Below are 24,187 nucleotides of genomic sequence, written 5' to 3' on the forward strand. Positions count from 1 at the left end.
TTAATTTTAATACTTAAATTACATTTATCTTTTGTTTTTGTTTAACATTTTGTTGTTGTTTTTGGTTTTGGTTTTCATTAGGTTTAAAGAATACATTTTAAATAAATCATAAAATTAGTGTTACACACATTTTTTTGGCAGTTACATATTACAATTGTATGAATGAAGGTGGGTGGGTGGTTGAGTGTGCGTGCGTGTGTGCGTGTTGATGTTTATGTGAATTTATTACATTGACAATTATAGCTATTGCAGTTTCGAATTGAAGGAAATTTAAACTTTAATTTCAATTCTGTTCTTAATTACCCTCATGGCGTATACGTATTGATATAACTCATACTCTCTCTTCTCTAAATGATAGAGGATGCCAGAGAAGATGTTGAAACAATTAATTTCATAAAATATTTGATAGAATTGTAATTACATTTTAATGAATCCAAGGATAATGTGGGGGAGTTTTTAATCGTTATGGATAGGGAAAAAGGAGTATTTAGAAATAACCAGTGTTAATGAGGGGAAGAATCGAAAATTTAAATTATGAATGTTAGGAAAATTTTGATAAGGACTTTCAGGACTGTAATTGTAAGTTTTAAATTTAAATAAGAAATCTTTGGTTTTCTAAAAAAAATTATAAACCCTTTAATTTTGAAGTTGAAATTTTTGGAGAGGAGAGGAAAATTAATTTTTTGAAAATATTATTTCCCAAAAAAAAAAAAAAAGAATTTTAAGCAAATTATTTTTTAAATTTTTTGAGAGGAGAGGAAAAATAGTTTCGAGTTTTGTATTCATGCGATATTAATATTATCAACATGGAATTTTGAAATTATTTTTCATATTGTTTTAGAAACATCAGCAGAGGTTTAAGTGTCGAATTTGCGTGAATATTTTTAATTTTTATTTAATGGGAAAGCGGAGCTTTCAGCTTCAAATTATTGAGAATATTTTAATAGCTATAACATGGATTTTTTATATTGGTATAGCCCCCATTTAACGATACATCCCGATTTTCGGTATTTTGAAGGTTTTTACCAAAATTTCCAAATTAGATGATAATATGAGTTTCGTATTTGGGTTATTATTTATTTTAACTAACATTAATTGATAAACAGAGTATATAAAAAAAGTTTTTGCAACAAAAATAGTAAGGAAAAATCAAAAGTTGGCCGGGGCCGACTATATGATACCCTACACCACTATGCACACAAAAGAATCTACAAAAGAATCCACCTATCAACCTATGGCCTTAGAGCAGTTATAATTTAATTTCAGAGGGAACTAATATACGGGAGGCATATCCAATTCTGAATCAATTTTTATCCTATATACCAAAGGACATTGCTATAGAGTGCATGGTATCACTTCGAGAAGGATTCTATTAAAAAAATATATATCGGAGCCGAGTTCCACCGAATGGAAAAGTACATCCCGAAATTCACTCCATTTGGGCTGATATTAGCCATTATTTGCACAATAATATCCGATATAAATATAACACGATCTCGATAAAATTTCTCTAAATTCGATGTACTTGCCTCGACGAATTCGGTCGGATGTGCCAAAATTCAGGTCACGTGGACTGATGTTAGCCATTTTGTGCACAAAAAACCTGAAATCGGATAAAGATTAAAGGATGTGGGAGCTTTATCCAAATTTAAACTGATCTTGACAAAATTTTAGGCTCTTATTTGGGAGCTGTATCTGATATCTGGCACCAAAGATTATTGTTGCGGAATGCTCTTCGCCATATGATGAACTTTAAAACCAAATCGTATAAAACATATATATATGGGAGCTATTGCTATATCTAAACCGATTTTCACCAAATTCGACATACTTTCTTCTAGGATGAATTCGGTCGGATGTGCCAAAATTCAGGTCATTTGGGCTGATGTTGGTCATTTTGTTCATAATCACCTCAAATTCGGTTGAAGATATGTATGGGAGCTATATATTAAAATCTGAAGCGATTTTTATCAATTTCTATAGGGTTCGTCATTGGGCCAAACAAATATTGTTTGGAAAATTTCATCTCAATTGGATAATAAATGGGACCTGAATAAATTAAAAAACATATAAAAATTAAAAAAATATGAGGTCATCGATTTGATGCTTCTTAAATGGAAATTGATTTAAAAATCCACGTTCAGGTCCAGGACGTAGATCCTTTATAAAATAGGCTTGAGATGAAAGTCTTGAAGATCTTTGGAAAAATTGTTTTAAACAATCCACGTTCCTCCTTAAAACGTCCTTCAAAGAGTATTCCCCCCCAAAAAAAAACCAGGTTGAATGTCCCTTAGAGATATATTCTAAAAAAAACACATTACTGTCTTTGAAAAAATATTCGCAAAAAATCCATGTTGACAGGACATTAAAAATTATCCAAAAAAATTTACGTCGATATTTACCTATCGTTTGAAAAATATTTTTTTGAAATACCCCTTAAAAAATATTGGAAAATTATTCTAAAATTCACGCGTTCATGGCCTTGAAGGTCCTTCTAAAGAAATCCACAATGAAAAGTTAAAAAGAATATTGCCGAAGGTCCTTAAAAATTATTCTGAAAAATTGATGATAAAGAGTATTTAAAAAATATCCTTGAAGGCCTGAACATTTTTCTAAAAAAATATTTCTGAATGTTCTGGAAAATTATTCCAAAAATTCACGTTTATAGCTTAAAGGCCCTTCGGCAAAATATTTTTATAAAATACCATCTTCAGCGAAAAAACAATACTTAAAACCTCAAGTTGAAAGGTTTAAAGCTCCTTGAAAATTCTATTTAAATATCCACGTAGGAAGCTTTGAAGGTCCTTGAAAATTCTATTTAAATATTCATGCTATTAGCTTCGAAGGTCCTTGAAAATTACTGTTCAAAAATCCACGTTGATTGCTTTGAAGGATATTGAACGTTGGATCTTCAACGTTAAAAATTTACGTTGATTGCTTTTAAGGCCCCTGAAAGAAATGCTATTTAAAACTCCACCTTGATAGCTTCAAAGGTCCTTGAGAACAAACTATAAAAAATCAGAGTTTATCATATCCTACGGTAGTTCAAAAATATCCTTAAAAATCCAGGTTTATGAAATATGCTTTAAAAAATCCACGTTAATAGGCTTAAAGGTCATTCAGATATATTTTTTAAAAAATCTACGACTAAAGGCATGAATGTCTTTCGGCTAAAGGCATGAATATCCTTTAAAAAAGCATTTTGATTTCTTTGAAGGTCCTTGAAAATAGACTAGTTAAAAATATACGTTTCTTGCTATGAAGATCGTTAAAAATATACTATTTAAGAATTTGGGTTTATCATGTCTGAAAGTCCTTCAAAAATATCCTTAAAAACCGGGTCTATCGTGTCTAAAGGTCCTTCACAAATATCCCTAACAAAGCCTTTTAAAGGCTTGAGGGAAAATATCCTTCGTAATATTTATTGGCATAAACATTTCAATTTAATAATAACAATTCGAAATTAAAATTCTCTTGATAGTTACACCCATGCGGATATGTATTGATATCAGTCATACGCCTCAATATCCTGACATTGCCGTCACAGCTGCATGTATTGTAATAAATAATTGTGGACAAGTGAAATAATTGATTCAACAAAATTGCATGACTACGGCAAATTAAATTTGAATGAATGTGAGTGAGTCGGTATTTCAGTATGCAAGAGTTTATCCGTATTCCGAAAATTTAGTTATATTAATATTATACAAATGTAATTGTGCCTTACAGGCAAATGATATCTGTTTCAAAAATAAATACATTGTAATCTGCAAAAGTTAGTTGCAATGTTGGAAGAGAAGTAGTATTTGGCATTGGCTTGAGAAGATAGAGAAGAATTGTGAAGTACTTAGAAGTGTGTTCACATAAAGTTCGAATGAAAGTTAAGTATTGCAATTTCAAATTTACTGTCTGTGGTTTGCCATAGAAGAACGAAGGCATTGCCATTGAAGTTATGACTTCAATATACATAGAGACAAAATGCAATTACATTAAAGTTTGAAGTAAAATGAATTTATCTTTATGAATATTCTCAATTGCATATATGTAATTATGTTACTAATACTCAGCAGTGTAATATTTGAATTGTTCAATTACAAAGAATTAATCATGTAGTAAATGGAAATTATGACACTGATTTTCAAAATACATTTAAATGTAATTTTCAAAAAAAAAAATCGTTTTCAAATTGAAATCTCACAATTGAATATGTCATTCATTGTATTTTGTTATGAAATAAACATTTAATTTCGTTTTAATTACATTTAATCGAATTGAAATCTGTTTGATAATTAACCTCATTAAGCGTATACATATTGACATAACTCATACTACACATGGGACTTTTTACAATGGCGAAATTGTGGAAGACCGAAATGGATGGGAGTGGAAGAAAGCAAATATGCCCCAGGGATTGTTTAAGAATAATTTTTCGAGGGCCATTAAGAATATTTAAGACTGCACTTTCAGTGGTATTTCTGTCAAGAAACAACAGAGACATTTTGAAGTATTTTTAATTTTTATGAATATATTGTAAATTACCTTAATGAATGATTAACAATATTTTTTAAATGTCAAATTAATTGTTTTAATTTAAAGAATTTTAATGGATGTTCATTAAATTCATTCATTTCTTGAATGTTTTTCAAGGATTATTAATATATTATTTTTAAATATTTTTTAAGGAATTTTTGGCAACAAGGGCAGATTGTTGAGAATATTTCTTCAAGGACCACAACGGCTAGATCTATAGAGATTCAAAGAATATTTTTTTTAATAAGGATCTTTAAAGAAATGTAGAGTTTTGGAGAGCATTTATTTCAAGGACAATCAAGCTGTAAAGGAACTTTAAATCTGTCAATTTTAATATTTAAGAACACATTTCAAGTTTTTAAATTTTTAAGAATTTTTTTGAAGAAGCTTTAAAGTTGTCGACCCAAAATTATTGAAAATATTTAAGTTTAAGAAAGTTTGAAAGCATAATTTTGCGAACTCTTTTAACGCTTTCAATGTTGAATTTTTTATGCTCTAACGTGGAATTTTAAGAAAAATTTTAAAGCTTTCAGTGACAAAATTTTGAAAATATTTAAAACTCTTAAGATGGAATTTTCAACGTGGAGTTTTAAAACATTTTTTAAAATGACAATTAAAACTTTCTGCGAATGTCCTTAAAAGCTTTCAACGCGGAAGTTTTAAGAATATTACTGACGCCTTTTATATGGAATCTTAAAATCTTTTCAATGTGGAGTAGAAATAACATGCTTAATGCATCCAACGTAGATTTTTCGTAAAAATTGTTTCGAAGGATCTTTAGAGTTTTCAACGTACATTTTAGAAATCTTTTTGAAGCTTTTGTTGTGGTTTTTTTTTTCATTTTAAAGCTTTGAAGGTGGAATGTTTAACAATATTTTAAAAAAACATTTCAAATTAAATTTTTAGAAATATTTTTGAAGCTTTCAAGGTAAAATTGTTTTTTGTTAAATTTGTCAGAAGGCTTTTATTGCTAACTTCCTCAATACTATTAGGATTTTTTCAAAGGATCTTATTTTTTAGTTTAGAAGGATTTTACGTTTTCAAAGTCGAATTTTTGAAAATATTTTGGATTAATGTGAATTTTTAAGAATTATTTCGAAGGACCTTTAAATAATTGTTTCAAAGAATATTAAAAGTTTTCGACGCAAATTTTATAGAAATATTTTTGAAAATTTCAAGGTGAAAATTTTTAGAATATTTTTAGTCTTTATTGTAGAAGGATTTTTAAAGTTTTCAAAGTGGAAGTTTTAGAATTTTTTTTAAATTTAAAGCTTTCAACATGAAATTTTTTGAGAACATTTTAAAGCTTACAACGTGAAATTTTTAAGAAGGATTTTTCAAAAGATCATAAAAGATTTAAACTTAAATGTTGATATTTTGTAAAGCTTTAAACCCGGAAGCTTTTAACGTGGGAAGGATATTTGATGTTTTAATGTAAATTTTTTAGAGATACCCTTTATTCCCAATATTCTATTTGAGAATATTTTTAAAGCTTTCAACGTAAAATTTTTGAACGTATATAAAAGCTTTCAATATAAACGCGATATTTTTAAGAACATGCTGGAATGAGCTTTAAAGCGCTCAATGTGAACATTTTGAGCGAATTTTTTAAAGCTTTGGAGGGACCTTTTAAGCTTCCAATGTAAAAAAAAATAAGAATATTTTTCGAAGGAACTTTGGAGCTTTTAAAATTGGAAATATTGGGAATATATGTCAGAGCTTTCAACAATCAATTTTTAAGAATATATTTTTTAAGAATATTTTTTTATTAAGCTTTTAGAGCTTCTAATGTTAAGAGCTTTGAACAATATTTTTCAAATAGACTCTAAAGCTTTCAAATTGGAATTGTTAAGAATGTTTGTCAAAGAATATTTTTTCGCTTTATAAGAAAGTGTTCTAAAAGCAGAATTTTTACACATTTTAGGTTAAACTTTTAATGTGGGAAAGATATGTAAAGTTTTCAACGTGAAATTTTTAGTTTTAATGCTTTTAAAGATTTCAGCGTGAAAATTTTGAAAATATTTAAAAGCTTTCAATGCAAAATTCTTAAGAATGTTTTGTAAAGCTTTACACCTGGAATTTCTACGAATATGCTTGAAGGAGCTTTAAAGTTTTCAATGTGAGTATTTTGAAAATATATATTTTTTTTTAACAGTTAACGTTTTGTTACTTTTAAATCTTTGATCATGGAATTTATAAGAATATTTTATTTAGAATATTTTTTGGAAGGACGCTTCTTATTTAAAATGTTTAAGGGTATTTTTCGAAGGAGCTTTAAAGCATTTATATTGGAATTGTTAAGAATATTTTTCAAAGCTTTTAAAGTACAATCTTTAATAGTATGTTCCAAGGTTTTTTTTTTTGAAACGTGCAATTTTAAAGAATATTTTTAAAGGACGTGTAAAGGGTTCAACATATTTTCAACGTGGATTTTTTAAGAATATTTTTCCATAAATATTTTAGGAATTCAGATATTTAAGAGTCTCGGAGGATATATTTTAAAGAATTCAAGACCAATTTTTTAACAATGTTGTTTCAAATCCCTTTAAATAAATGTTTGAGAACACATATTCAGGTTTTCTTATTGGGGTTTTAAAGAATCTGTCTACTTTCAAAGTAGAATTTTTTCAAGGCCATTTAAAATTCACAATGCTTACTTTTTACGAATATATTTTTAAGGGCCGTTAATGCTTTGAAGGATGCTCCAAGACCAATAACATAGAGTTTTTAACAAAGTATAGTTTTATTTTTGTTATGTTACAAAATGTCAATGTATTCCGTAATAATGTATGTATGAATTTTATGATTTACATTGAACTATGTGTGTGTGTGTGTGTGTGTGTGTGAAAATGTATTGGATGTGGAATAGGATTAAATTTATTCTTATACTGTGTAAAAACTAATTACTCTAAATTTTTGTTTCTCTTGAAGACATTTTTAGTTGGTTTTTTTGGGATTTTTCTCTTACAATTAACTTTTTTTCAAATTATTTTCACTACATAATACATAACAATATACACACATATAATATATATAAAAATCATCATTTTCATCTTACCATTGTAGCGGCTTATTAAAGGGTAATTTGTTTTATTTTATTTTTTGGTTTTTCTATTCGTAATAATAATCATCATTTGTTTCATTTATTTTTTTGTTTTTATAGATTTCAATAATAATAATCATAATAAAAAATATAAATATGTATATTTTTTGTTTTTCTTTATTTCTACAATTATTTTTGTTTTATTTTTTTGTCAGCACATTCCAATTGAGAATGTAATTTTGTGTGTGTGTGGTTGTTGTTTTCATTATTGTTGTTGTGCTCCTTAGATTTCGATTAGGTAGGTAATTTTGTATGTTTTTTGTTTCCAATAAAACTTGATTTTTCTTTTCATATTCTGGGGTGCTTGGGAGTGAATGCAATCGTAAATAGTTATTATATTTCTCTTTATGTTTAACCCTTTCAGTGGTGTCGAGGGTTCACAGGATATTTTTGTTGAAAGTTAATACTCTATTCGGTGTGTGGTTCTTCGTATTTGCCTTCTATGTAGTATCTACTGGAGATGGAAGTCATTGCATGGGCTTGGAGGACTCCCAAGGGGGTTATATGTAATACAAATAAATAAAGATTTAAGCGCCTCCTGTTGAGAAAAAAAAAAACAAATTTCTAGAGGGAATTTGAAACTGAAAGTTTTCTTAGATTTTTTTTTTTATTGGGAGAGAAGTATTTTCCAAAATATTTATTGACCAAACAAACATTTGAGTAAAATGTTGGGTATCATTTTAAATAAAAGAAATGTTAAAATGTTATCTGCCCGTAGGGAGTAAGGCAGACCAATTTACGGACATGAACAATTCAACTTAGAGTTTTTCTTTGTTAAGGGGGTGTTTTTTGTATTTACCGCATTCTGACAACACATCATGATATATGGCCAAAAAAGAGATGTTACGTGCTTCGCCGTTTTTCTCAATCTCATCAGTTTCTGCGGTTGAGGACCCACAAAATTACGGCTATTGTCTTACGAAAAAAACGAGAATAGTTAAAAAAATTATTAATTGGGATCTTAGTCACATTTTTCTCGTTGAAAATCTGTTCAAATTCATAAAGGTTTCGTCTCTATAAATTGGAACAAAAAACAAATTCGATTCGATCACTAGTCTTAAACTTTCCAAATATCTAAAATTGGGAGAAATATGGAAGCAATACCTACACATGTAATGATATAGACCATTTATCTCAATTCCGTATCCCACTTCATCTTATACTGAAAATTTATTTCCAATTTTATGTGGATAAATGATAATCAAAATGTTCAATTTTTGTGGAGAGGTGCCAAAATGAGTGAGTCCATAAACTACCTATGTATAAGGATCTGATCCTTCGTTGTGAGATATACCGGGTGAGATGAAAAACCTGCAACCAATTTCAGACTGCTGTCATTTCTAAGCCACTCGTCCGACAGATGTTAAAATTTTTTTAGTGATAGCTCATTATATTTATAACCGTACAAAAGCATTTTGGTGAGAATTTTCCACAAAAAAACTTATTCGTGATGGAATTAAAGCGTGATAATGTGATTTCTTTATATTTGGCTGGAAAACCATGAGTGGCTATCGTTAGAGCACTCCAGCATTTGAATGTGAATAAATCTTTTGTGTCTCGTACCATCGCTCGTTACCCTGATACTGGTAGCGTAGCCCGACGTCAAAGAATTGGACGGAAGAAAACAGCAACATCAGCAGAAATGGTTCGAATAGTAAAGAAATGACTTGATCGAAACCTGCGTCGCAGTGGCCGAAAAATGGTTCGTGAGGTGAATATCGCAATATTCCATTAGGTAAATATTGAAAAATGAGCTCGGGGTAAAGACATTGAAATTCCAAAAAGTGCAAGAACTTACACCGCAAAAGAAAAAAAATAGACTCAATAGAGCTAAAGAGTTGTATCGCTTGGCCGAAAGTGGTGATTTGCCGAATTTGGTTTTCTCCGCTCCGATGAGAAAACATTCGTTGTCCAGCAGTTTGTAAACAAACAAAATGATCGTGTTTACTTGCCAAAGAGGTCAGCTGAAAATGTGCCCCTTCGGTTGGCCACCAGAACTCAAGCGCTGGCCATGGTGATGGTGTGCGTCGCCATAACAGCCGATGATCGGTCTCCGCTCGTATTAATCGAACGTGGCATCAGAATAAATGCCGAATATTATCGCGGAAATATTTTGGAGGGTGTATTAAAGCCTTGGACACGCAAACATTTTGGCCGCAGACCTTGGACTTTCCAAAAGGACTCAGCACCATCGCACCCAAGAATGGTTACAAAATTAGGTTCCTCGCTTCATTTCCAGCCCACAAAGGCCACCAAAATCTCCGGATACCAATCCGTTGGACTCTGGAGTATTTTGGAAAGCAAGATCGACAGTAAAAAATACGAAAGTGTGATCACCTCTCCGCCAAGCGCTTTGCCGAGAATGGGCCAAAATACTGCATAGCAACATTCGGGCAGCGTATGACGGTTTCATGGGCCGTTTGAAGGTCATAATTCGTGCCTAAGGTGACCAATTCGAACAAATCTAAACTTATTCTAAAATTTGATACTATTTCCGACATTTTTAGAAATAGAAATTAAAAATATGTAAAAATTGTGGCGTTTGACTTTGTTGCAGTTTTTTTCACCTCACCTTGTATATGCTCCATCCGAATTGTTGTTTAAATCCCTCACATTCCCAATATACACTCTAAAATAACGTTATTTTACAGCAGACTGCAGATGGAGCTCAGAAATACCTTTCCCAAATTTTAGCGATATCCGTTCAGATTTGGATGTATCTTTCATATGTATCTTAATCCGATTTCAGGGGTATTGTGCACCAAATGCTTGATAATAGGCCAAATTGAATGGATTTTTGCACATGAAACCACAATACGCATTTCTTTACTGTTTTGTATGGATAAGACTGGGCCGATACATTCCATTTTTTATCTAATACTGAGAAAAAATATTTAAAGAAAATCGAACACTTGTAACAAATTTTATGTAATTGGTAGTAAATTAAAATTGTGATCATTTCTAGGGTAGGCACCTGAACGAGAACGAGTCGATATTATCCATATTTGATAGTAATATTACTATATACCAAATTTGGACGGAATCGGATACTCCTCACGAGTTAATATGCATTGCTAAAATGACTCCAAATGATCTGAAACGCATTATGTCCACAGAGAGATCTTGGGTCTTCAACCTTTATTTTAATGGGATACAAGGACCAATGGTATTATTCTGAACTTTCTCTGAGGCTCCATTATTTTGCAGATATTGAAATCAAATTCCTTACTTGTTAATTTTGGAAAGAGGCCGTTTTGAAACCCACAACCACCGAAAGGGTTAAATATTTAGGAATATGTCATGGGAAAGAAAATACGTATAAATGTATAAAAATCATAAAATGAAGGAAAAAGGAGGATAAGAGAAAAGGAGGGAGGGGACATGGAAAATTCTTTTCAAGTTGCTTACATTTATATTTAGTACCTCATATTCCTCATATTGACACACATACATATGCAGATCTGTTTCGTATTATGCCCATACGAGTAGGTTGGGTAGGCATGTGTGTGTGTGTCAGTATGCTTATGTGTGTGTGTGTGCAGTTCATAACATATGTATGGAAATTTGGTTTACATGTAAATCACCTATATATATTATCATTTATATATATATTTTGTATCTTAAAACAATGTTACTGTTATGGTTACTGTTGTTGCATTTTTTGTTGTTGTTGTTCTTACTTAATGGTTGTTAATATTAATTTTATGTTATTTGTTGTTGCTGTTGTTATGTTATGTTGCTGTGTGTGTTGTTGTTTATGTGTAATTATATCCCTTGTTATGAGTAGTAACGAAAGGTTTTCCGGTATTTCGATTTAGTTGTTGCTGTTGCTGTTCTTGTTGTTATTTCGTCAGAAGGTTGCTCTTGTCGTAGAACTATTTTTGTATTTTGCCGAAAAAGAGCCACACAAGATAGAGAGAAAGACAGGGGGCAAAGAGAGATATAGTCATAGTATGTGGCGGGAGACTGTATACAGGATGAGGTTGTTGTTGGATTTTTGCCTTTACTTCAAGTCTTAAAAATTATTTTAATTTTTTTTCCTTTTTTATCTTTTTCTATGTTTCGTTTCATTTTCTTTGTTTTGAGTGAAAGTGAAAGAAGAATATCTACTAGTTTTTTTTTTCTGGGGCGGGGTAGTCAATTGTTGTTTTTTTGTTATTCGGACATTTTTCTTCTTCTTCTTCTACTTTTACATTTCATAAGTATTTACAACACGGGCTTGGCAGCGTTCGGCTTGGCTGTGGTCGATGCAATTTCAGATAATCTAACATCGATGGGTATGCGTGTGTCGTAGAGCGTGGGGGCCTGCAAAATAATGCCAGCCGTGCCAACCACAACGGCAATTGTAAAAATCCATAAGAAAAGACGATCCAGTACCATGGCCACAAATTTCCAATCTTCTTTGACCTATTTTTTGTTGTTGTCGTTTTTGTTGGTTTTTTATGGTTTATTTAAAGGCCCATTCAGATTTTTTTTGTATTTTCAATGGCACATTATTGTCGACATTGTCATCATCCGTATCCGTATTATCATCATCCGTATGGTGTGGTGTGTATATGTGTGTGCGTGCAATGCCAGGCAGAAGCAAGTCGAGGAGACCGTTCGAAAAAGAAAGAAAGTAAAAAAATATAAAATTAATATTAAGTAATTGTTAAAACTAAATCGATTGCTTGAATAAATTTAAATTTTATTCCGAAAATGTTGGCAAACGTCTTGGGATAGCAATCTTCGATTTATGTAGTATCAAGAACTTTCTCAGGACAATATGTATTCCATAGTTAGAAGATAAGAGTTTCTATATAACTTTAATAAGGCCTAGAGGTTAGAATAATCCAAATTTCTGGGGGAGACACCAGAAAGATGGTGTCCAAATAATACTGCCTTTGTAACACACAAATATAATGAGACTAGAAAATGCCCGCCATCTTGCCAGCGAAAAGTCCAACATTTCTTGTTAGACCTTTCTGTTACACAAAATGCCCAATTTGTCCATTTTGATAGATTTTCTAATCAGAACTTCATACACCGTACTAAATTTTCAGTCTGTCAAGGTGTTTCGTATTATTCAAGAATTTTCCATTTTTTGAAGATGTTTCAGAAAATGTATGAATTTTACTCTAAAATGTCTTTAAAATCTTTCATTTTGAAGTTTACCAAGGAGAATATTTGGGACAAATGGCACAATGAACCCATATCCAAATTTTCTGTCCAAAACTATTTCATATGTAAATTCTAAAAATCGACGGAGACCTCAATATTAAATTTTGGAATTGAAGCTCTATCCCTTCACCCAATATCAAATTTGATAACATTTAGTGCGCATATTCAAAACCATCTCCATCTCCATCCTAGACGCCAACAGCTCTATCTTTTCATCCAACACCCAATTTAGTACTTTTCGTACAATTAAGAACGCATTTTCAAAACAGCCTGCATATCTCAACCACAGACACCAACAGTGTCCTTGAAATCAAAATTCAGAATTCCAGCTCTATCTCTTCACCCAATACCAAAATTTTGTACTTTTCGTACAATTATAGTACACATTTCCAAAACATCCTCCATATCACAATCTCAGATACAAACAGAGATCTCAAAATCAAATTTCGGGATTCCAGCCTTATCCCTTCACCCAATACCAAATTTAGTACTATTTAGTATTTTGGAACAGTTATATTATGAACAGTACTAAAATTCGGGATTCCAGCTCTATCAATTGCCCCAATTAAGTACCAGTACTTTTCGAACAATTATAGTACGCATTTCCAAAATCACTTCAATATCTTCAACACAGACACCAACAACGACATCAAGAGGGCGAAATGAAAAAACTGCAACCAACTTTAGACTGCTGTATTTTCTAAGCCACTCGTCCGACAGCTGTTAAAATTATTCCAGTGACAGCTCATTATATTGTTTATAAGCATACAAAACCATTTTTTGGTGGGAATTTTCCGGAAAAAAGTTATTCGTGATGGAATTCAAGGGTGATTGTGTGATTTCTTTATATTTGGCTGGAAAACCAGAAGTGGCTATCGTTAGAGCACACCAGCATTTAAATGTGAATAAATCTTCTGTGTCTCGTACCATCACTCGTTACCGTGATACTGGTAGCGTAGCCCGACGTCAAGGAAGTGTACGGAAGAAAACAGCAACATCAGCAGAAATGGTTCGAAAAGTAAAGAAGCGATTTGATCGAAACCCTCGTCGCAGTGGCCGAAAAATGGCTCGTGAGCTGAACATATCGCAATATTCCATTCGGCAAATATTTGAAAATGTGTTCGGGGTAACGCCATTGAAATTTCAAAAAGTGCAAGAACTTACATCGCCACAGAAAGAAAATAGACTCAAAAGAGCTAAAGAGTTGCTTCGCTTGGCCGAAAGTGGTGATCTGCCGAATTTGGTTTTCTCCGATGAGAAAACATTCGTTGTCCAGCAGTTTGTAAACAAACAAAATTATCGTATTTTCTTGCCATGGAGGTCAGCTGAAAATGTGCACCTTCGGTTGGCCACCAGAACTCAAGCGCCGGCCATGGTGATGGTGTGGGCCGCCATAACAGCCGATGGTGGCTCTCTCCGCTCAGCTCGTATTAATCGACATCATATATGGCATCAGAATAAATGCCGATTATTATCGCGAAAATATTCTGGAGGGTGCATTAAAGCATTGGGCAAGCAAACATTTTGGCTGCAGACCTTGGACATTCCAATAGGTCTCAGCACCATCACACTTAGCACGTGCAACCCAAGAATGGTTACAAAATGAAGTTCCTCGCTTCATTTCCAGCGCACAATGGCCACCAAAATCTCCGAATACCAATCCCCTGGACTGTTGTGTCTGGAGTATTTTGGAAAGCAAGGTTGGCACTAAAAATACCAAAGTGCCGATCATCTCATGCAAGCCCTTCGCCGGGAATGGGACAAAATACCGCAGAACAACATTTGGGCAGCGTGTGACTGTTTCATTGACCGTTTGAAGGCCGTGATTCGTGCCGAAGGTGGTCAAATCTAAACATATTCGAAAATTTGATGCTATTTCCGACATTTTTTGCTTTCATTCAATAGAATTTAAAAAATAATGTAAAAACTACGGCTTTTGACTTTGTTGCAGTTTTTTTATCTTACCCTGTATATATGAAGTTTTGGACATTCGTACTTATGTGTACTAAATTTGATACAATTGGGATTTGTGTAAATCAATAGGACTGGAAGCCCAAAATTTTATAAGATATGGAGGTGGTTTTGAAAATGCATCCTATATCTGAATGAAAAGTACTAAATGGTACTAAATTAGTTATTAGGTGAAGGGAAAGGGTTGGAATCCCAAAAATTGATTTTAAGGTCGCTGTTGGTATTTTGAATTGAGATATGGAGGTGGTTTTGGAAGTGTGTACCTTTTTGTACGAAAAGTACCAAATAGTACTATTTTGATAATGGGGGAAGGAACATAACTGTAATCCTAAAATTTTATATGCATGTCACTTTTGGTGTCTGTAGTTGAGAGAAGGAGCTGATTTTGGTTATCCGTACGGTAATTAATTGGGTAATAGGTGAAAATAAAGAACTGAAATCCTGAAATTTGATATTAAGGTCACTGTTGATATCTTAGATTAAGATATGGTCGAGGTTTTGAAAATGTGTACCGCAATTGTCTGAAATGTACTAAATAGTACTTTTTCGGCATTGGGTGAAGGAATAGAGCTGGATTTCTGAAATTTCATATTGAGGTCTCTGTTGGTATCTGGAATTGAGATATGTAGGTGGTTTCCGATATGCGTTCTATAATTGTACTAAATAGTACTAAATTTGGCAATGGGGGAAATTACACTTCTCATATCTTGAAATTTGATATTAGGGTCACTTTTGGTATCTCATCATTTGGATTTGACGTCATCCTTCCAAAATAATGCTTTATGGACTATGGACTAGACTTAAAAGACCTATATTAGATTTTATTATAAATAATTTTCTAGAATATATTTATCTGCTAGGATCCCTTATCTAGAGAGTTTTTAACCAAAAAATTACCAAAAAACCAGCTGCAGGTTTTACTTTTTCGTCCAACATTTATTGTCGAAGGAAATTCGTCCCTATATTGAGGTTAATTTTCAATGTAGACCTTGAAAAGTTCATATTTTCTTGATCTGTTGGGTTTTGGTAAGCAGTCAACTTTTCTGTGGTAAGCAGTCAATCCTTCTGTATCTAACCTGTAATCACCAATTTCTATACTAATTACAACTCCAATTAACTTTCACACACAGTCAATTAAGTAAGTACCCCATTGGAACTTTCAATCTGTCTTTATTCATTTCAAGTCTCTTACATTTCACAATACCACATGCTTTGAAGCTAATCAACAATTTTTGTGGACAACCAGTTCCCACAGCCCCACATGAAAATCACCATCCTCATCATCAGCATCATCGTCTAACAGTTGCTGAGATTCAATGTAAAACATGAAATCATCATCAAATTTTGTAGTCAATTGACATGGAACATGTGGGACTCTGGGCCATATGGAAATTTTGATTTGTGTTGAAGATTCGGACACCTTTGAATGAGTGTCAAATTTTGCATTGCCTTCCATCAAGATGGGGGTCAACAGGCAGTTGAGTGGTAACCGCAAGGTTAGATTGAAATAAACATTAAATGCTCTCCTTTACAAAAGGAGAGTAAAAGAGAAAAAAATGAAAGAGGGGAGAGATTTGAGAAAACTCTCTTCTGGTAGAACAAATATATATATATACATTTTTTTTCAAGTTTTCAGGATTGTTAGGAAGAAAAGAAGAGGAGTCTTTTTCTGAAAAGTTGAGTAGAATGTATCCTTGCTATAAAAAACTTATGAGGGTGTATATTTGCAATTAAAACTGTGGTTGTGATCTCCCAGCTTAGAGAGTTGAATTCTTCTCTTCTTCTTCTCTTAAACCACTTACTCTCTTCTATTTTAGAACTCATATCAACTAATCCCTCATTTCAATTCAAGATTTTACTTTTCTCAGTTTTTTTTTTTTTTTTTTTTTTTTTGCAATAGCTACTCACCCTTGTGCTCTCCTCCTCTTTGCGCGTCTGATCGGCTATGTAGGTAACGCCCTTCATGGCCTTTGTCAGTTCGGGACATTTGTGCCAGCGATTTCTCAGCTTCTTCTCCTTTACCTCACAACAATGGGGACCACCCTCACGCTGACATTCGGGCAGAACTTCGGCACGGGCAGTGGCAGTTGGATTGGTCTGTACGGCTGCGCTCTGGCGATTTGCGCTCCCGGCTGCAGCCGATTGGCCACCAGTCGCTGTCGCCGCAGCCGATTCACATGCCGCCCCCGTACCCAGGCCCTGATGTATTTGCACTGTTCCGCTAACGCTACAACATGAACCGGCCAGCGTTGAGGCGGTGGCCACCGAATTCACAGTAGTCGTCGATTTTATCACATTCGAATTTGTATTGCCTATCAGGTCACATGTCGTAGTTGACTGGTGCTGTTGATGCGGGTGCAGGGGAGCAGGCACTGGCGAAAAGTTCGCCGAACAAGTGGATTGTTGACGGTACAGATGGTAGGGATGCGAGTGTTGTTGCTGTTGCTGATGCAGGGTGGTGGTGGATGAGGACTTGGTGGCCGATTGGCCCATATGATAGAGGGGTTGATGATGATGTGGCGGATGATGGATGGTACCGTAACCGCTGTACTGCGAGGTCGACGACTCCACACAACCGAAGCCGTTCGTCTGCACCGATGTTGAGGTTTTCTGGCGAAATTTCGTTGGCGTCAGGGGATGGTCGAGCAGCGAATCGCCCGTCTGCTGATACTGGCTGTGATGCAGCGTATCGACCAGGGAACTGGTGGTGGAGGTTTCCTGATTCACCGTACAAGGATATATAAAATTGCCGCTTATGGTGGCGGCAGCTGGAACACAATTGGCACCAAAGCCGATATTGCCAGCAGCAGCCAAGGCGCCTGGTCCGCCGATTTCGTCCAATAGGTTGAGACTTTGTACTCGGTGTTGCAGGTGAGGCGAGGTGCTACGTGAAGTTTTATGCGGACTATGGTGTAGTCTAAAAGAGGGGGGAAGAGGGAGAAGAAAAAATAATTAAAAATATTCACAGGATACTCTTAATATTTTGTCAAGGACCTAAGGAACTTAAAAAATACTTTTTTCAAGGGCTCACAGCTAAGAGACGTGGATTTTTAAAAAAAATATTTTTTAAAGGACCTATTAAACGTGGATTTTTGAAAATATTTTTTCAAGGACCTATTAAACGTGGATTTTTAAAAATATTTTTTCAAGGACCTATTAAACGTGGATTTTTAAAAATATTTTTTCAAGGACTATTTGACCTATTAAACGTGGATTTTTAAAAATATTTTTCAAGGACTATTGGACATATTAAACGTGGATTTTTAAAAATATTTTTTCAAAGACTATTGGATCTATTAAACGTGGATTTTAAAAAATATTTTTTCAAGGACTATTGGACCTATTAAACGTGGATTTTTAAAAATATTTTTCAAGGACTATTGGACATATTAAACGTGGATTTTAAAAAATATTTTTTCAAGGACCATTGGACCTATTAAACGTGGATTTTTAAAAATATTTTTTCAAGGACTATTGGACCTATTAAACGTGGATTTTTAAAAATATTTTTTCAAGGACCATTGGACCTATTAAACGTGGGTTTTTAAAAATATTTTTTCAAGGACCATTGGACCTATTAAACGTGGATTTTTATAAATAATTTTTTAAGGACTATTGGGCCTCTTAAACGTGGATTTTTAAAAATATTTTTTCAAGGACTATAGGACCTATTAAACGTGGATTTTTAAAAATATTTTTTCAAGGACTATAGGACCTATTAAACGTGGATTTTTAAAAATATTTTTTCAAGGACTATTGGACGTATTAAACGTGGATTTTTAAAAATATTTTTTCAAGGACTATTGGACGTATTAAACGTGGATTTTTAAAAATATTTTTTCAAGGACTATTGGACCTATTAAACGTGGATTTTTAAAAATATTTTTTTAAGGACTATTGGACCTATTAAACGTGGATTTTTAAAAATATTTTTTCAAGGACTATTGGACCTATTAAACGTGGATTTTTAAAAATATTTTTTCAAGGACTATTGGACCTATTAAACGTGGATTTTTAAAAATATTTTTTCAAGGACTATTGGACCTATTAAACGTGGATTTTTAAAAATATTTTTTCAAGGACTATTGGACCTATTAAACGTGGATTTTTAAAAATATTTTTTCAAGGACTATTGGACCTATTAAACGTGGATTTTTAAAAATATTTTTTCAAGGACTATTGGACCTATTAAACGTGGATTTTTAAAAATATTTTTTCAAGGACTATTGGACCTATTAAACGTGGATTTTTAAAATATTTTTTCAAGGACTATTGGACCTATTAAACGTGGATTTTTAAAAATATTTTTTCAAGGACTATTGGACCTATTAAACGTGGATTTTTAAAAATATTTTTTCAAGGACTATTGGACCTATTAAACGTGGATTTTTAAAAATATTTTTTCAAGGACCTATTAAACGTGGATTTTTAAAAATATTTTTTCAAGGACCTATTAAAAGTGGATTTTTAAAAATATTTTTTCAAGGACCTATTAAAAGTGGATTTTTAAAAATATTTTTTCAAGGACTGTTGGACCTATTAAACGTGGATTTTTAAAAATATTTTTTCAAGGACCTATTAAACGTGGATTTTTAAAAATATTTTTTCAAGGACCTATTAAACGTGGATTTTTAAAAATATTTTTTCAAGGACCTATTAAACGTGGATTTTTAAAAATATTTTTTCAAGGACCTATTAAACGTGGATTTTTAAAAATATTTTTTCAAGGACTATTGGACCTATTAAACGTGGATTTTTAAAAATATTTTTTCAAGGACCTATTAAACGTGGATTTTTAAAAATATTTTTTCAAGGACCTATTAAACGTGGATTTTTAAAAATATTTTTTCAAGGACTATTGGACCTATTAAACGTGGATTTTTAAAAATATTTTTTCAAGGACCTATTAAACGTGGATTTTTAAAAATATTTTTTCAAGGACCTATTAAACGTGGATTTTTAAAAATATTTTTTCAAGGACCTATTAAACGTGGATTTTTAAAAATATTTTTTCAAGGACCTATTAAACGTGGATTTTTAAAAATATTTTTTCAAGGACCTATTAAACGTGGATTTTTAAAAATATTTTTCAAGGACCTATTAAACGTGGATTTTAAAAATATTTTTCAAGGACTATTGGACATATTAAACGTGGATTTTAAAAAATATTTTTTCAAGGACCTATTTAACGTGGATTTTTAAAAATATTTTTCAAGGACTATTGGACATATTAAACGTGGATTTTAAAAAATATTTTTTCAAGGACCTATTTAACGTGGATTTTTAAAAATATTTTTCAAGGACTATTGGACATATTAAACGTGGATTTTAAAAAATATTTTTCAAGGACCTATTAAACGTGGATTTTTAAAAATATTTTTCAAGGACCTATTAAACGTGGATTTTTAAAAATATTTTTTCAAGGACCTATTAAACGTGGATTTTTAAAAATATTTTTCAAGGACCTATTAAACGTGGATTTTTAAAAATATTTTTTCAAGGACCTATTAAACGTGGATTTTTAAAAATATTTTTCAAGGACCTATTAAACGTGGATTTTTAAAAATATTTTTCAAGGACTATTGGACATATTAAACGTGGATTTTTAAAAATATTTTTTCAAGGACCTATTTAACGTGGATTTTTAAAAATATTTTTTCAAGGACCTATTAAACGTGGATTTTTAAAAATATTTTTTCAAGGACCTATTTAACGTGGATTTTTAAAAATATTTTTTCAAGGACTATTTGACCTATTAGACGTGGATTTTTAAAAATATTTTTTCAAGGACTATTGGACTAAACGTGGATTTTTAAAAATATTTTTTCAAGGTCTATTGGACTAAACGTGGATTTTTAAAAAATATTTTTTCAAGGTCTATTGGACTAAACGTGGATTTTTAAAAAATATTTTTTCAAGGTCTATTGGACTAAACGTGGATTTTTAAAAAATATTTTTTCAAGGTCTATTGGACTAAACGTGGATTTTTAAAAATATTTTTTCAAGGTCTATTGGACTAAACGTGGATTTTTAAAAATATTTTTTCAAGGTCTATTAGATTGGACTAAACGTGGATTTTTAAAAATATTTTTTCAAGGTCTATTAGACTATACGTGGATTTTTAAAAATATTTTTTCAAAGTCTATTGGACTAAACGTGGATTTTTAAAAATATTTTTTCAAGGTCTATTAGACTATACGTGGATTTTTAAAAATATTTTTTCAAGGTCTATTGGACTAAACGTGGATTTTTAAAAATATTTTTTCAAGGTCTATTAGACTATACGTGGATTTTTAAAAATATTTTTTCAAGGTCTATTGGACTAAACGTGGATTTTTAAAAATATTTTTTCAAGGTCTATTAGACTATACGTGGATTTTTAAAAATATTTTTTCAAGGTCTATTGGACTAAACGTGGATTTTTAAAAATATTTTTTCAAGGTCTATTAGACTATACGTGGATTTTTAAAAATATTTTTTCAAGGTCTATTGGACTAAACGTGGATTTTTAAAAATATTTTTTCAAGGTCTATTAGACTATACGTGGATTTTTAAAAATATTTTTTCAAGGTCTATTGGACTAAACGTGGATTTTTAAAAATATTTTTTCAAGGTCTATTGGACTAAACGTGGATTTTTAAAAATATTTTTTTCAAGGACCTAATAAACGTGGATTTTTAAAAAATATTTTTTTCAAGGACCTAATAAACGTGGATTTTTAAAAAATATATTTTTTAAGGACCTAATAAACGTGGATTTTTAAAAAATAATTTTTTTTTTCAAGGACCTAATAAACGTGGATTTTTAAATTTTTTTTTTCAAGGACCTAATAAACGCGGATTTTAAAAAAATATTTTTTTTAAGGACCTAATAAACGTGGGTTTTTAAAAAATATTTTTTTCAAGGACCTAATAAACTTGGATTTTTAAAAAATATTTTTTTTCAAGGACCTAATAAACGTGGATTTTTAAAAAAATATTTTTTCAAAGGACCTAATAAACGTGGATTTTGAAAAATATTTTTTCAAGGACTATTGGATTAAACGTGGATTTTGAAAAATATTTTTTCAAGGATCCATTTTTTCAATAGATCTACTTATTTTTCATACATTTCAACTTACCGTGATAAGGCTACAGGTGGTGGCAGCGGTGGTATTTGATCCCTAAGTTCGAATCCATTACATGTGCGTAGCATCAGTTGGCGTGATGTTTTACTGTCGGAGCAGAGAAGCAGAAGTAAATAAAATTCCACCACATTAAAAAAATGCAAAAAAAAAAACAAGTGGTCTGTGGGTATCCAATACTTACATCATCTCACTTATGGGATAGAGCGGTCGTCGCATAACCAGAAACCGTGGCAGTTGATTGATAAACACTGTTCGCACCCACGGTGCCATAATGTGTGTTTGTGGTGAGCGAAAATGTATATTTAGTACTACCACCGTCACACATATACTGTTTCGAGTGTCACACGCACACACACACGTAAGATTCCAGAAACCCATGGCGGCCAAAAGGTAAGTAATGGCAACCAAAAACAGCAGGATATGCATCAAGGTATGGAATGTGGCCGTCGTATTCAATGTTTGTCCAGCGCGAAAATGCATTGCCATTCACACCATCCACGTTGTAACAAGTTGCAACATGTTTTATGCCATTGTTTCGGTTCAGTTGCATTTGCCAGCCGACAGTCAACCAGCCAGCCAGTCAGTCGACCACAAAATCACCAAAACGCAGCATCCGGGGAATTACAGCAATACACAGAGCATATGTTTTTATTATCGTTCAGTTTCAGATTCAGTTTCAGTTTACAGACAATAAATGTATCGTCGTCGTCAGCATCAGCATCAATGGTCAAAGGAGCAGCATTGCACATAGTTGTTGAATAGGGAATGCATAAAAAGAGAAGAGAGGTAGGAAAAAACAATACAAAAATCAATTTCTTTTCTCTTCGACACAACAAACATCACCTGCTGGTTGGGGCTGAATTTTTTTTTTTGTTGGGTTCGCTTGCCCTGTGTGTTTTGGGGCCAAATAATTTGCACTTTACTTTGACTTTGGTGGAAGAATAATGTGTTGGCTCTCAATAACAGACAGAGCAAGTGACCACTGCACAATGGGAGGATAATTCTCTCAATAAATAAAAACAATTTTTTGAAAGATGTGTGATGTTTTATTCAAGAATATTTTTAATATTTTTATATTGGTGGAAGGACTCTTGGGACAGGATTTTTTAAGTAATATTTTTTTGTAGATTTATAAGGGTATTTCTTAAAGGACATTTTAGATAATTAACGTGGTTCTTGACTATTTAATCAAGGACCTTTAAGGCCCTGGAAGTGGATTTCCTAAAGAGCACGCTCTCAAGGACCTTAAAAGCTTTGAACGTGGATTTTTAAGAATAATTATTCAAGGACCTCTAAGATAATTAACTTGGATTTTTTAGGAATATTTAAGGCTATAACGCAATTTTTAACGAATATTTTAAAAGGACATCGGATTTTTTAAAGGATGTATTTAAAAGGACAAGGAAGGTATTGAAAACATTTTTTTTGAAGAATATTTTTTCAAGGACCTAGAAATTTTGAAGGACTACCAACGCTCTGAACGTGGACTTTTTAAGAATATTTTTTTCAAGGACTATTAGGCTATAGACTTTTTAAAGAAATCTTTTTCAAATACTTTAACGAATTTTCTTCAAGGACTTTAAAGCTTTGAAATTGGATTTTTTTAAATTTTTTTAAGGAACTCTGAACTCTGAACTTAGATTATTAATAGCATTTCTTCAATGACCCTTAAGTCAATAAACGTGGGGTCTTTAAAAAATAGTTTTCACGAATATTTAAGGCTATGATCATAGATTTTTAATGAATATTTTTCAAGGACCTTTAAGGCTACGAACGTGGTTTCTTAAAGAATATTTATTCAAGGACCTTAAAGGCTATGAAGGTCGATTAAAGGCTATAAACTAGGGGTTTTAAAGAACAATTTGTAAAGGACCTGGAATTTTTAAAGAACATTTTTACGGACCTTTAATGCTCTGGACATGGGTTTTTAAAGAATTTTTTTTTTCAAGGACCTGGGATTTTTAGAAAACAATTTTTCAAGGACCTGAAATTTTTAAAGAAAATTTTTTACGGACCTTTAAGTCTCTGGATATGGGGTTTTAAAGAAAATTTTTTCAAGGACCTGGGATTTTTAACGATTTTTTTTACGGACCTTCAAGGCTCTGCATATGGATTTTTAATGAACATTTTTCAAAGATCTTTAAGGCTCTGAATGCGGATTTTTCAAAGAATATATTTTTTAATGTACCAAGGCTCTGAACGTAAGGAATATCTTTAAAGGACATCTAAGGCTCTGAATGTGGATTTGAAGGAATATCTTTTAATGGCCTTTAAGGCTCTGAAGATGGATTTTTTAA

At 32.0% G+C, this 24,187-nt stretch overlaps 1 protein-coding gene across 1 annotated transcript in view; it reads right to left on the reverse strand.

Annotated features, from left to right (window-relative positions):
• Window positions 1-11,708: 11,708 nt before the first annotated feature.
• LOC131807067 (acetylcholine receptor subunit alpha-like) overlaps window positions 11,709-24,187 on the reverse strand; it is a 70,334-nt gene continuing 57,855 nt past the window's right edge. The window contains exons 5-8 of the mRNA XM_059132091.1: window positions 22,072-22,218; window positions 21,885-21,977; window positions 16,673-17,681; window positions 11,709-12,040 (exon numbers count right to left, since the gene is read on the reverse strand). Of these exons, the coding sequence (XP_058988074.1) occupies window positions 11,840-12,040; window positions 16,673-17,681; window positions 21,885-21,977; window positions 22,072-22,218 (1,450 nt within the window). The 3' untranslated portion in view covers window positions 11,709-11,839. The remainder of the gene's footprint in view (window positions 12,041-16,672; window positions 17,682-21,884; window positions 21,978-22,071; window positions 22,219-24,187) is intronic.

Source organism: Musca domestica, unplaced genomic scaffold (genome assembly GCF_030504385.1).
Source record: "Musca domestica strain aabys unplaced genomic scaffold, Musca_domestica.polishedcontigs.V.1.1 95, whole genome shotgun sequence".
Lineage (NCBI taxonomy): Eukaryota > Metazoa > Arthropoda > Insecta > Diptera > Muscidae > Musca > Musca domestica.